Source organism: Molothrus ater, chromosome 4 (assembly GCF_012460135.2).
Source record: "Molothrus ater isolate BHLD 08-10-18 breed brown headed cowbird chromosome 4, BPBGC_Mater_1.1, whole genome shotgun sequence".
NCBI classification, from domain to species: domain Eukaryota; kingdom Metazoa; phylum Chordata; class Aves; order Passeriformes; family Icteridae; genus Molothrus; species Molothrus ater.
The window spans coordinates 28,695,616-28,710,896 of NC_050481.2; the positions used below are offsets into that span (position 1 = coordinate 28,695,616).

General features: G+C 40.7%; 1 protein-coding gene across 1 annotated transcript; it reads left to right on the plus strand.

Moving 5' to 3' along the window:
* Positions 1-4,202: 4,202 nt before the first annotated feature.
* Positions 4,203-14,743, plus strand: LOC118686084 (alcohol dehydrogenase 1). Its single transcript, XM_036382049.2, has 8 exons — positions 4,203-5,564; positions 6,771-6,909; positions 8,968-9,055; positions 9,165-9,384; positions 10,086-10,346; positions 10,849-10,984; positions 12,248-12,386; positions 13,796-14,743. Exons 1-8 carry the CDS (start codon positions 5,388-5,390, stop codon positions 13,818-13,820), a joined length of 1,185 nt encoding a protein of 394 aa, XP_036237942.1. The 5' UTR covers positions 4,203-5,387; the 3' UTR covers positions 13,821-14,743.
* Positions 14,744-15,281: the final 538 nt, after the last annotated feature.

Genomic DNA, 15,281 nt, shown 5'->3' on the forward strand with positions numbered 1-15,281 from the left:
GGTCATGTCACTGCTCACCAGAAAGAAGATATTTTAATTGCACAACATGTAGATAAACACAGAGCAAAATTCTCTTCATAGTGAACAGCCCTAAATGTGGAGAGATCTAGGGATCAGCTAAGTATTTTCTGGCAAAGGGCTCAGCTGAGGGCCTGTACAAGCAAGTTGTAAAGGGGTAGTAGCACTGTGGTTTCCCTGCATTCCAGGGCCACTGTATGCCCTGAGCTGGAGCCTCACCCTCAGTTTTCTTTAGGAACTGGGCAGAGCAAGGCAAATAAAGCAACTTCTGCAACATGGTTATACAAGTCTGCTCATGCTTCACTGGAACCCTGTGCAGTCTCTTTTCTTGTCACCTTTTGCCTAAAGACCATGATACCTACTCCTGCACAGGCTGCAGACAGGATCCACTGTCTGATCCAATGTTCTCAGTTGGAGAAAAAAAAAGTCATGGCCTTAATATGCATATAGCTAAAGATATGGGGAAAGTTTTCAGGGGAAAGTAAACATAAAGGAATATGAGAAATAAACCAATAAGGAAAAGGGATGGGAATAGTTGGAAAAGACCTCTAAAATCATCAAGTACAAAAGAAGGGAGGAAAGGAGAAAGATAAACATCAAGGAATAGAGTGGACTAAAAATACTTCATTCTGATATAAGTTATTTTAGGAAGTGCAAATCACTAGGTTGTACCTTCTGAGAGGACTGGAGAGCTTTGGCTGGAACTCTGAACAAAAAAGGAGAGTTTATGTCCATTGGAAAAAAGGGCTGAGAGCTCAGGAGGATTACAAGGACGTTATGAGTTTTTGCAGGGAGAAAATTAGAAGGGCCAAAGCCCAAGTAGAACTTAATCTGGTCACTACCATTAAAGACAAGAAAAAATGTTTCTATAAATACATTAACAGGAGCAGGGCCACATCATGTGTAACAGTGACTTGGGAAGACAAATGCCATCACTCCAAATGTCCATGCCTTCCTCCTTCTTCCCCCACTTTATATACTGAGCATGATGTCATGTGGTCTGGTGCAGCCCTTTGGTCAGTTTGGGTCACCTCTCCGGGCTTTGTCTCCTCCCAGCCTCCCACACACCCCCAATTTTCTCACCAGTGTGGCCATATGAAACACAGAAAAGGTGTTGGCTCTATAAACCATGTTTAGCAATACCAAAAAATCCCTACATTATCAGCCCTATGCTCAGTACAAATCCAAAACCCAGTCCCAAACCAGCCACAGTGAAGAATAACTCTGCACCAGCCCAAACCAGCACAGAGGTTCAACTAGGCCAAGTGCCAAGTCCAACCCTCAGTAACAACAACCCCAGGCAGCACTACAGGAAAAGCTGCCTGGAGGAAAAGGACCTGAGGTGCTGGTTGACAGCAGCTGAACATGACTCAGCATGTGCTCTGGTGGCCAAGAGGGCTAGTGGCATCCTGGCCTGGATCAGAAATAGAGCAGCCAGCATGACTAGGGAAGAGAAGAATCTCTTCTTGAATTAGTTAAAGTCATACAGGTAAACATGAGAGAGTGCTATACTTAGTAATTACTAGTCAGGTTATATGCAACATTTTATCTCTATTTTATTTGTTTATGAAAGAAAAAATCTTGTTTTCAGGATGCTGGGCATAATTTAAATATAGATGAAGCTTGAAGTCCCCAGGAAAGGCATGCAGCGCTGACTTCCACCCAATCCCTTGCACCAACATGTAGTGCCAGGAGGGCAAGTGTGTGGGCATGTGAGCAGTGATGGGGGCTGTGCTTGTGGGTATTGGCAGAACCAACAGGTCAGGCACAAAACAAGCAGGGTGTTGCATGTGGTAAGAAACATTCTGTCACATCACTTCTGACTTACTGATTTTTGTTCGGCCCTCGTCATGATTGGCACATTGTCCTTGGACACAGTGAAGTGAAAGCCATTCCAACAGATTAATGAGTAGCCAGACTGTAACACTAGAATTCAGGAGCACATGCAGCCACAGCCACCCAGTCAGTGTATGCTTCTTAAGCAGCTTCACAACCCCATGTCTTAATGGATGAACTGGGCTCTTGTAAGTGTCACCAAAGTTCATCAGCAAAGCCTTCATGTTCTCACTGTGTCCCGGCTGCTGTGAATTCAAGAGCCACTCTCTCTGTTTCTCTTTGCGCCTACTGTGCCCCTGAGAGTAGTGGGTTGGGAGATCAGCTTCCAGGGAGGTGGAAAAAGGGAAATAGCTTCCAGCCAGGGCTGTTGCTCTTGTTCCATGACATTGAGGGCAACCACAGGTGAGCTGCAAAAAAGGGTAGGAAGAGCATGACAATGGAGTCAGGAAGAGGGAAGCACTGAAAGACTGCGGTTGAATCAGAGGAGTGCTTCACTCTCATTCCAGCACTTCTTCTGATTAAGGGGTGGGACTCTGAGCTGGGAGGCTTGGCTAAAAGGTCAGAGCAGTCCACTCGTGGGAGTGCTTCACACAGCCAGGTTCCCGTGTGCTGGGGAGGACTTGTGGTACCAGCAACCCAGCTGCTCTGGGGGTGACTGCGTTCCTGGCGCAAGAAATCTGCAGTGGCAAGCTTTGAAACAGACACAGCGGTCAACATGAGCACGGCAGGCAAAGTAAGCAACAATTTGTATTAGGAAAATTTCTTTGCTGCAGCTGAGTAATGCGTTTTTAAATGTGAATTCTTTTCAGGGACACTGTAAGTCCTGGTGGTATAGCACAGATTAAAGTTAAGGATGAAGCTGGTACAGAAGAGTTGCTTTTATTTGCAGGCTACTGTAATTTCTTAGGAAATGGTTGTTAACTCTTCAAGGCAATAGTTTATTTGAGGCAACATAAGGTAACAGCACCAGAATAAGTATAACATCCTGTCTGGGTTAGCAAACTTTTTAATCTCTGATTGGATAATTTAAAATATTGTAGAATGTACTAAGTGTTTAGATCAATGTATTTATCTACCAGTTTCCATTCTGAGATCCTACAGAAGTTTAAACTCTTTTTAGTTTATTTATAATTCTATCAGCTTGTTTTCTAAAAAGAAGATATAGCTAATATTGTGTTAAATTTCAGGGTGAATTGTGCTGCCATTAGGACAGTCATTAAATTTGAATATGCTTATAACAAGTCTCAGACTTTAGTTAATGAACACCAGAAGTAAATTTCACATGCAATGCAATACTGAGCTGTGACTGAAGTTATATCTTTGCTAGAAATTAGATAACAAGAGAGGTGGAGGTTGATACCAATACATGTTCCTTCTTGCACTGCTGGCAAGGTGCTAACAGGCATCCAGGGACCTGCAAGAGGGATTAAGGGACAAGCAACTAGAAATGGAAAACAATTGAAAGCATGCACCTTGCTAGAATGTGCCTTAAGTTAGTTCTAAGATCATTTGCTGTTACTGCCAGCTGTCTTCACTATTCTAAAACCAAAAGAGAAAGGAAAAAAAAAAACAAACTTTGAGTTACTGCAAGTGCAAAATTAATTGTAGCTAACTGTAGGTAAATTCACCAAGTTCAGTCCCCTACTCAGCATTGGATGGAGCTCAGTAAATGAAGGGTTGTGATGTAGCTTAACTGCTTTGATTTCACTATGTTTATCTTGGAATAACACAGGAGTTACATCGCAATTTATGTAACCAAGCAGCATAATGTGTGTCCTGTAGAAGGGTGTGTTTCTACACCTGCCCTCCCCCACTGCAGTAACTCACAGGGCTGGTAGAACACACGAGCAGAGAAAAAACTGTTAAGGCAGCTCTTGTCTTAGCAGATGAAGTGGGTTATAGCGTGCTGTTGCTGCATCTGTGGGATCCTGTTGCAATCCATAAAAGCTCACAGGGACTAAGCAGTCCGAAAAATACATAATTAATAATGTCTCATTATAGGAGAGATTTGTTTGTTCTCGGCAATCCACACTTCTTGACCTTCGTTCTTAAAAGCACTACATGTGCTTTGCATGTGCAAGTCATGGGATCATCACTGTGTTATGTGGGATACAATACAAATATATATACTGCCATTTTTTTTAAGTAAGTTGGTGCCATTTGAAATGTGATCTTTGACCACACTTGTGAATTTTTCACTAATCACACTTGCATCTAAACATTAAATTTAAATTTAGTGCAAATATCTCTTGATGCATTTTTTTTCAAAGCATTGTGCCCACCCCAATTCTGTGTCTAGCTGCTGGAAGTCTGCTATTTTATTTGTTTAGAATTTCCTAGTTATTATTTTCTTTGTTACCAGTTTTCAGTTTGTGGATAATCAGACATTATCTACTTCTAAAGCTTTGATACTAAAAACATCTTTGTTTCTTGTTTTCCCCTGTGACTTTTGCAGCACACTGGTGTTAAGTTGTCCTGGTCACACAGGATAAATATGCATGTGCTAAACTTCTTGCATCCTGGATTTGATTCCCCTCTGTTTCCTTTTCAAGATCATGCTACCTGAACACTTGCAGTCAGTAGACTTAACAGAAGGACTGAGGATTTTGTAGGGTGTCACCCAGGAAAATCATATTTCAGGGACTGGAGTTGTTTAAAGACCTGGGATGATATCTTTAAATACCTCCAAGGAGGAAGAGCAATTATGGGGACAGAGAGGTCCCACTGCTTTTGAATACACTAGGATTGAGCTTGCAGGGAGGAAAGCTGTTTGAGGGCCTGGGATGAGGTGTGAACAGAGCTCTTCTCTTTTTTGAGGGGATTTTTCTCTCAGTGGCAGATGGTCAGAGGAGCCCTAAGGCCTGTCATTACCAGGACAAAGCCTGAAGAGTTAATGGACAAACTTCAGTCTAAGAGATGGAATAAAACCTGTCTTGGATAGTTGGGTAGTAAATCTACCTGAGTCAAATATCCCTTCTGAGAAGGGGGGTACCTTAGCATGGATAATACTGCACTTAAAGCGACTGTTCAAGATTACCTCTGTGTAGTGCTACATCAGTTTGCACAGGTGTTCTTTCAGCCACCACCTCATGGCTGAACTTGAGCTCTACTAGAATGTTTATAAAGCTGTACTAGGCTCTGAATTCCATTTTTAGCAATTTTGTCTGTTCCCAACACAGACAGTTCTAGGCAATACAGACTTCATCACAGCCTGATAAGTGACATCATTTAGTGTGCCATCATCAGGAAGACAGAAACACAGACAAGTAATCCAACACAGCAAAAGAAATTGACCAAGGAAGTTAGCAAAGGAGCAATGAGAATGGGTAGGGTATCCCCTTACCTAGGAGACTATTACACATACAGCTGAGAACCTGACAGAAGTGACAGAATGATGAGCAAAGTCAGATATGATCTTGGTGGGGGGAAAACAGGCTTACACTGACCTTTGGTGTTGACTTTTTTGTTGTTTGGTTTGGCTTTCTTCCCTGTAGTTTCCCTCTTGTCTACACAAATATGAGCAGGAGTTTCGTATGCAGAAAGGGAAGAATGTGTGTGGTGACTTGAAAATGCGAGTGCTGTTTCCATTTTCTTTGCTCTGTTTGCAGGTTATTAAATGCAAGGCAGCAGTGCTGTGGGAAGCCAACAAACCATTCAGTATTGAGGAAGTGGAAGTTGCCCCACCAAAAGAACATGAAGTGCGCGTAAAAGTACTGAAAATAAAATTTAAAACAACTCCTATGACTGCATTCTATCTTGCTTTTAATCAGAATTAGCTCTATAAATTTTTAAGACCCAGTCAGAAAACATTCTACTAGAAAGTAGTTACTAATCAGTGAGCTCCAATGAAACATGTTTAAAGTCCTTAATTTGATAATGAGGTTCTTTTAAAAAATATATATATTTTCAGGGTTGTATTTTTTGTTTACTGACATCTATTTTTTTAATAGGCTGAAAAAAATTACAGTACAAGGCAAAAATCAGAATTTCCTGTAGTGTGGAGCAAGAAAATTTATTTTACTTTGTTTGAATCTGTGCTAGGAAATAGCTCATTAGGCCTGGGAGCTTCCTTTTTTACCTGGATATTGGCCTCAGTGGAATTTAGCAGCTGCCTTAATTTTTGAGCAGTTTCAAGTGTTACATACGTGAGGAAAACCCTGTCATGGGGTTGACAAATCCATTTGTCAGAATAAAAGTTGTAAACACATACCTGAATATTTCAAAAGAAATAGTGCTGTTCTAGCTGGAAGAAAAGGCAAAATGTCATATAAAACACTATGTAGCCTAAATTTTTTAATGTAATATATACAAATATTTTAAATATATACACAGCACAGTAATGTAATTATTGTGCAATTATCTATAATATAAAATCATTCTACAATACATAATTTATATAAAATATCTATTACACATTGTCATATAATCTAAATGTAATAAATACAAAATATGCAGAATATTTATATGTTTATAAATAATATGTGATGGTTAATTTGTATTTACATAATTTTATAATATTTATATAATGTTTCACAATTTTCTTTTTAATATTTCACACTTTTCTTTTTAAGTATTTATATATAAATATTAGGAATAATTTAATTTACTCTGTTCTCCCTATACAATTGTATTGCTAGAACATTAGTTCTGCAGAAAAACCATCGGACTCCCTAGAGAGCTCAGTACTGCATAGCAAAGATTCACAAAGGGGCTTTGCCCTGTAGATTAAAGACTAATAAACACCATGAAAATCTTAAATCAGACAACTAAATTTGTTTTACCTGTAGATTTATTGTGTGCAGATTGGATTTTGGGGAGAAGCAAGTGGCTTCTCCAAGTGTAGAACATCATTTCACTTCCACATATGACATGACACAGTTAAAAGCAGAAATATTCTTGTCTTTCCTGTGAATCAGATCGTGGCCACTGGGATCTGCCGCTCTGATGACCATGTGACAACTGGTGCACTGGTTATGCCTTTTCCAATAATTCTTGGGCATGAAGCAGCTGGTGTTGTGGAGAGTGTTGGGCAGGGAGTGACTGCAGTCAAGCCAGGTATGAAACAGCGCTGAAAATAAATCCTGTGCTAAGTTTCCAGACTCCTCAAGTCAAAGATTATTTCTTTTACTCACAAAGTGAGTATTTTTACTGCACAGGAAAATATTCCAATTTCAATTTTTTCAAGGATACCTCAAAGGATATAAACCTCCTGTTTACGCCTTTCTGTGTCCCCAGTATACTTTCAGATTTTCTACTCAACTTCTTTTGGTTTTGGCAAAAAACATTTGCAGCTTGCCTTCCACCTACATAGTGCTTTTCCTGTTGTGGGACTAAGAACATAGAGTCTTTGCTGTTGTTCATATGAAATCAGGTGCTAGCTGCAGGTTCTCTGAACAGTTTTTGTGGCTCACCTTTCTCAAGGATAAGGCAAAGCAAAGCACTAGATGACAAACAAGTCAAAGCACCTTTTAATTCTCTTAACAGCTAAGAATCCATTGACTTAAGTTGACCAGAACTTAGGTCTTACCTCACTTTAAAAGCACCAGGGCACAGCTGGGGTGCCCACCCTGCTGCAGGCTTTGCATGTAGGCAGCACCAGTGCAGGCGAGGCAGCACTGCTCCCTGAGGGCTGGATTGCTCTGAGGACACTCATCTGGACCAGCTGCTCCTCTCCTTATGTTCCCTTTGAACCACAGTGCATATAGTGAGGGAGGGATGACAATTTTCAGCCAAGTGCTGCAAGATGAGATGGCATTCCTCTACACTTTTATTGGACCAAAAAAATTCTAACAAGGGCTAAATTATTAAGAGAAAACATGCAGTGAAAAAAATCTACACAGAATCACTGAATTTCCAGGCCCTTTGAGTAGCCCACTTTTAACACCTCTGTACTTCCAGTGTCTTTGTCCATACTGACAAGTATGAAGTCTTTCCAAAGCAGGTTGGTATGTATAACAAAAAAATTTATTAGAGATTTCTGCTTTACCTCCAAACAAATATGTATATTGCAAATTTCAGTGACAGCTCTAGCTGCTTTTTCTGTTATGTCTGGGTTCATAAATCTCTGTGTTGTCTAATTCTAGCTGCCCTGTGTTTCCAGGTGAGCTGAAATAGCAGGCCTGAACACATACATGCACAAAATCGCATTTCTCAGATGTTGCTTAAATTACACATCCGAGTTCTGAAAAAGGGCTTCCACTTGTACAACCTTTCTTTAGCAATATGATTACTAAGACCATAACACAGTTCTAAGTTAACTCAGAATTGAGGTAGTGGGAGCATTTAATGTTCTGTAAGTATTTTTCATTTTTTGGTGGAAATCAAAAATTTCCCTTGACTTTTAATGTGTCAAGGATTAGCCACATTTTAAAACTGACAAATCATAAACTGATATGTATTAGGAAATACCTGTTTAGAGATTATTAGGCATTTACCATATATCATTGCTGTGGAAATTGCATAGGAGTAAAAAATTGCACTGGGAAGCTATGTGCTACTTTGTTAATCACAGAATTGTGCTAGAGAATTAGAGATGCTGGCTTAGATTGTGTGTGCCACTGCTTCTCAGACAAGTATTTTACCTACTTGTACTCAACACAACATTAATAGGACTGCTATATAGTAAAGATGCTCAAAAGGACTGACAAACTAATGTTTAATCCCCCATTCTTTGTATGCACAGTTTACAGCCCTGTTATCTTGGCACTCCAATCTGCTGTCCTGGTGGATGTCAATTTTTATCTCAGTTTCTTTACTGAAAGAAGGTGTATTACTACTTTATTTTTACGCAGGAGATGCAATAAACTGCTCAAAAAGTACTTAAGATATGTCAGTAGATAACATGGTTTTATGACATAGGTCTCACTCAGTTCTGTGGAAGGGGACCAGAAATTTTGCATATCAAAATTAGTTGTCATATTTTTGCCCTAATTATGTCTTTTATATAAAACCCAGAGAGATGGTTCATCTTAAAAATGTAGCAGAAGGAAATAAAAGCATGGCTGCGTTCCTAGTGCATATTTGCCTGGCGATGAAATACATTACTTCATGTTTTTACCTGCATGCTTCTTGTTTGCCTTTTTTAATCCTCAGTCATTACTGTTTTATTTCTAGGAGACAAGGTTATTCCACTCTTTGTTCCACAGTGTGGGGAGTGCCAGAACTGCTTAAACACCAAGGGTAATCTGTGCAGTAAAACTGAGTGAGTTTTCCTGGATTATTTACAACCCGTAATTTGATTTGACTTTACCCAAAATTGATTACAATCAACAAGTTTCACTTGCCATTATTTCTGGTCATCTTTCAAACAGTCTTGGTACAAGTGGTGGATTAATGGCTGATGGCACCACCAGATTCACCTGTAAAGGAAAAGCAATTCACCACTTTCTTGGTACAAGTACCTTCACTGAATACACAGTACTGCATGAATCTGCTGTGGCAAAAATCGATTCTGCTGCTCCTCTGGAAAAAGTTTGTCTAATTGGCTGTGGATTTTCAACTGGTTACGGGGCTGCTCTGCAGACTGCCAAGGTAAATATTGCGCTGGGTGTTTCTGATATTTTATGGTGTCTATTCAAGATTGCGTAGCCTGCAAGTGGGTTGTCAGCATGGCAGCCAGAAGGTAAAGACTCTGTGTAGTCCAGTGTGGAAAGAAGATACTAGCTCTTTGCCTACTTCAGATTCCGTCTCTAGAGTACTCAGAAGTCTTCAATTCAAAATCCAGTAAAATTATGTATTACCATCTATAGTGTTTTCCCTCATAGCTTTATCACCCCTAGAAAAATGTTACAACAGAGTTCATTTTTTTATTGTACCTGAAGTCTAGGAATAGATAGAAGCAACATATATAGGCAACACTCACAATTGCAGCAATATATGACTGTGAGTTTTAGAGCTGGCACTGTCAGGAGTTGAGTGGCACTACAGATCTTAACACCACTGGAATATAAAGCATCATAAAAAAAGGTGTGTCTAAACCCAAAGCTGAGACATATAATGAAAACCTGGTCTCAGAAGTGTATTTTAGGGAGAGTTTCTCTTAGTCACATGTAGCATTATAACAGTACAGCTGGCAACTGCACTAGCAGGTACCCATGTGCAAATTCCTTCTCAGCAGGTAATCTCTAAATTGCAAGAAGTGGCTTAAGTGAAATCCTGCTGAGAATGAGGAAATGCATGGTACTTTCCCTAGCCTGTAACGATATACCATGTTTACATGGCTGTTATTACAGGTGGAACCAGGCTCCACCTGTGCCGTTTTTGGCCTTGGAGGAGTTGGCCTCTCCGTTATCATAGGTTGCAAGGTGGCCGGAGCTTCCCGCATCATTGCCGTGGACATCAATAGTGACAAGTTTGCCAAGGCCAAGGAGCTGGGAGCCACTGACTGCATCAACCCCAAAGATTTCAATAAGCCCATCCACGAAGTGTTGACGGAAATGACCGGCGGGGGTGTGGACTACTCCTTCGAGGTCATCGGCCGTACGGATACCATGGTATGCCACCAAAGGAGGAGGTGACACTCCTTAGCACTCCCTTCACCAAGCCACCAAGCACCGAGGATGAAGAGGAGCTGGGAGCTGGCAGAATACCAAGGAGCTGGCAGAATACCAAGCTCACTTCAAACCTGTTAAGTCCAGCTGTCGGCCACTGAGATGCAGGGACAGAAGCATACTCAGAAATTTAGGAAAGGGAACTTCACTGTAGTGCCCTGGCCACATCAGGGTGGCTACATGTCACATATTTCTCATGCTCTCCAAAAGTGACTTATCACTAATAATTGAGACAAAATGGGCAAGAAGAGCAAAGCTAGGATATACTTAACCAGTGAGAGCAGATACAATGGTGTGAGCAGATAAAATGGACAATTTTTATGTGGTTTCAGTTACAAAAAATTAATTGCAAGCAGAGCCATGAGAGGAGGAGATGGACTTCAAACTTCTGTGCCCCAAGGACAAATCTTGCCTGACCCTGGGTGTCCCTCTGTTTCTAATGCAGACTGCAGCCTTGGCCTGTTGTCAGTATAACTACGGAGTCAGTGTGATTGTGGGAGTGCCCCCTGCAGCACAAAAGATCACCTTTGATCCCATGCTCCTCTTCACCGGTCGCAGCTGGAAAGGCTCCGTCTTTGGAGGTAAGGACTTGAAAAGATGTGATTTACCTGGCTTGAGAAACTTGTCAATCATCTTGAATGAAACAGGACACATGATGTTAATTGCTTAGGCTGTGTTATTGGAAGCAGTATTGATGGTTGTTTTGCTGATAAAGAAGTTGAAATGGAATTAATTATGGGAACTATAATGTCAAGTGAAGGAAGGAAAAAAACAGAAGGGGAGGGAGGGAGGGAGGGGGAAGAAAGGGAAGAGAAGAAGAGACAAAGAGAGATATAAGAAGACAGAAAATAGAGCAAAAGAGGGAGGAAGAAGAAAGAAGAAAGAGGGAAAATGAGAGAAAAGGGAGAGAAGCAAAAGAGAAAAGGAAAATGAGGGGGAAGGGAGGGAGGAGGATGGATAAAAATAAAGAGGAGGAAAAATAGAAGGAGAGAGATAAGAGGAGATAAAGAGTAGAAGATAAAGCAAAAAAAAAAGAGAAAATCATAAAGAGGGAGAGAGGACAGAGGGAGGAGAGGAAAAGAGCAAGTGCAATAGAGGAACAGAAAGAGAGGGAGAGATAGCAGGATAGATGGAGAGTCAGGACTGTAAAGGACATCAGGGCTTATACTCAGCTGATTTCCACAGGGGTCAGACCCTTGCTTAGCCCTTGGCCAGCTGCCAACAGTCCCTTCCCATTCTTTCTCTTTTTGGCGCTCTCTCAGCAGTCCCACACTCAGCAAGTCCTGGATCACTGAACTCAAAGGCCACAGAAAACTTGTTTCCAACAACAGGTTTTCTCACTCATGATCTGTTCCTCTTATGTATTCAAAAAGACACCTGAATAAAAGCAGAGACAAATCAGGTTCCTCTGGAAGGGCATTCTACTATTTACGCTATTTATGAAACTTTATCTAGTGGTGCTTGTAAGAAAAGAGAGACACATCCACCACCCACTCCCCAGTTTTGAGCAGACAGTCAAGTTTCAACTTACCAACATGGATGTCAGCACTCTGGCTTTTGTATGACATGATTAAGTTGGAACAGTGTTTGATGTGGGGGGAAGTTTGGATTCTGTAAAGACTGACATTTGTACTGGTCTGCTGGGTTTGCCATATGTGCAATAGCTGCCCTTTGTCCCATGTTTTCTGCCAGCAGCCTGTGTTACAAAGGTAAAGCCATGCTGCCACATTTCATCCCATTACTCTGCCATAGAAAGTTTATCTAAAAATTTAAGCTGCCCTGGGTTTTATGAATTTTCAGAAGCATTTAATTTCATCATGCATTTTCTGTGGGGTTTTTTTCAGGCTGGAAGAGTAAAGATGTAGTTCCCAAACTGGTTGCTGACTACATGAAGAAAAAGTTTGTTCTGGATCCACTAATAACCCACACACTACCTTTCACAAAGATCAATGAAGGATTTGATCTTCTAAGGACAGGGAAGAGGTAAGCATCATTTCACTGGAAAGGTTCTGTATAAATAACTTAAAGGAGATCTATGGTAAGACAAAGTCTGACTTCATGGCAGAGAATGGGGAAGGCAGCCCAGCATGCCCCTTAATGCCCCAGTGTGTTCCCATGGGTTGCAGCTGAAGTCATAAAGTCAGCAAACCTTCAGCTTTTGAAATGCAGCGGGCCCTTACAGAGGAACTTTCAGATTCTAGTTTGAGCAGAGACACTGGGGGGCAGAGGGAGAAAAGACTGCACAATTGAGGAAGTCCCAGTACTCATTGGAAAAAAGCACACAACCAAGGGAGCATGGGAGTGCCAAGCTGTAGAATGCCATAGGTTAACTACATCATATTCCAAGAAACATTTCAGGATGAGGAGCAGGAACACAGAAATAGCCTATTTCTCTTGTGAGTTAGGGAACAGAATCCTAGTCCAACTGGTCCTAAAGTCACTGGGTACTTTACCTTGAGCATCAGAGCTTTTAAAAAATTAAAGTACTTGGGATATATATACATTGCAAACTCAGAATTTAGCTCTTGGGCATTCCTCAAATATTATGAAATTTCACTTCAGACTGTTTTCACAGGGTAATGAAATTGGAAATATTTTTTGAGAGAGACATCTAACAAGACTCACCATGAGAATTGAAAATTGTCCTTAGCAGAAGTAGGAAATACATTTGTATATCTTAGTATGTGTGGGGACTACCCTCTTTGAAAGTTCTAGATGTTTATAACTTTCTGAAGAATTACATTCATGTTTTCTTTTCATTGTCATTTGCTAGCAGTTATTTTAGATGTTCCTCGCTCTGAATATAAAAAGCAAGTAACAGCAGAATTTCAGCCCCTGAGGTTTGTTCTCAGGTTCTAACGATGCAGCACACACTTCATTTTTTGACTGTCCTTATTTTACATAGGCTGTAAATGTTAGTTTTAGTCTTTAGTATAACAAATGGGAAAGTGGTGAGGACAGAGATGCCAGCAGCTTTGCTAAAATACTGATAGCCATCCTGAAGATGGAGGCACATTTCAGCTGATCATTTTACAGAGTATAATACTTCAGTGTTTCAGAGCAGAATAAGCTGTACCAGTTACTCTGTAATTGGAAAGATGTGTCTAAGCCACTCTCTGAGGAACTTCTCTGGCTGTAGCTGGTAATTAATTACCAGGAGCCCTGGGCTTCATCAGTGAAGGCTTGGCAGTCTTCTGTGAATTTTGTTCTCTACATCTGCAGCAAAGTTTGCCCATCTGTTCTGTCATTTTGCTGCAAGCTGGGGCGGGGGCAGGCAGGGAGGGAGTACCTGTTTGACAGCAATAGCACTGATTATCAGAGAAAACAGCAGTGTTCTGCTGATGCCAGCCCAGGCGATTTTCCAGTTACTAACTTGTCATTTTATATTGCAGCATCCGCAGTGTCCTGACATTTTAGGATTCCCAGACATTAAGCAGCGGATGGCTCAGCACCAGTACGAACTTCACCGTCCTCCAATACAATTTACATGAAATGCAAACCAAGGCTTTCCTGAAAGATCTACCACTACCCTTGAATAAAAGAATCAAGCTCAAACCCCACATGTCAAGCACAGAATTTATAAATGAAACCATCTTTTTCCTTCTACCTCTTTCTCCTCATTCTTGTTTAATATTCTTTATATTGTGCTGCAATTTTTTTTAATAGCCAGTTATGAATTACAGGACAGAATTAATTTAATAGCCAGTTATGAATTACAGGCTCCTGTCACAGATGTTCTATAAAGTTTGGATTTTTACAAATTACTTATAATATGCAATCTTTTGATAAAATAAAAAGGAAAGACACTTTCCTGTTTGTTTAGGCTTCCATAACACTGCAAGCTAAAGAAATTTGTACATGCAGTTCAACATAGTGAAATGCTAGATTAGAGCTGTGTATCCATCCTGGAGGACTGTATCATTCCAGTGCCTTATAAGCAAGGAATGATATAGCAGAAATTAAAATTTATGGTGACCATGTGTTTGAATTAATAATTTAAGTAAATCATAGACTTATGACGCTGTCGAGTCAGGGATGGAAAGAAAGAGTCCAGTCTCCAGGTGGATCAGAAGACTAACTTTAATGAAAGAAATGGTCTCTTATAATGTAACTCAATAAAGTGATACTTGATTGGTCTCAAAGTAGAAACAACTCACACTACTGGTGACTACGAATAGCACACTGTGTGGGAGATTAGGGACCAGCCACAAGATCTCGCCTTGTTACGGGCAGACAGAACCGCTCCCCTTTACCGTTACTTAGCCCCCCGTTTTGTTGACCATTAACCCCTGTTATAAATGACCCTGCCTAACCATTAATAAACACCATTTCACCATCCACCACATTGGTGTGTGCGTGTGCTTGGCCCGTGTGGCAAAGGCACTGCCCCCGAGCTGTCCTTGACCCGGGACGCCACGCCCCAAGCGGTGGCAACACACACTGTGAAGAACCATAACTATTAACAATAGTTACAGAAAGAGAGATAATAATTGTTTTAATTCTTTCCTCTAAGATTCCCAGGCTCAGCCTGGGAGAAATTATCTCTATTCTTCGACTGAACTGAGAATCTCCACAGATTTAGGTACTGGCAAATGTCTCACCACTCAGTATTTTACCAGATTAACACTCCCAAATATTTTATGTAAAACTGGCATATTGTTGTTCTGTGTCATGGTTTGTATTTGGTGGTTTGGCATTTTTTTACCTTTATGCCTCTTTCTTGAGGCTGTTTTAGTTGTTGATCAGTGTGGTTTAACACCTTTGGCCAATTTATACAAATGCCTCTGAAGTTTGGGAAGCAGAGTGAAGAAATACGAAGGTGCATCAAGTTTTTTGTTTCCATTATACAAAGGGGAGGCTCCTTAATTTCTTAAGTAT

What these genes read in the sequence shown, in the direction of transcription:
- LOC118686084 (XM_036382049.2), top strand. Translation starts at nt 5,388, where the DNA reads ATGCAGAAAGGGAAGAATGTGTGTGGTGACTTGAAAATGCGAGTGCTG. An exon ending in CTGCTCTGCAGACTGCCAAG is followed by an intron (nt 9,385 to 10,085) that starts GTAAATATTGCG and finishes CTGTTATTACAG; the next exon opens with GTGGAACCAGGCTCCACCTG. An exon ending in GAAAGGCTCCGTCTTTGGAG is followed by an intron (nt 10,985 to 12,247) that starts GTAAGGACTTGA and finishes GGTTTTTTTCAG; the next exon opens with GCTGGAAGAGTAAAGATGTA.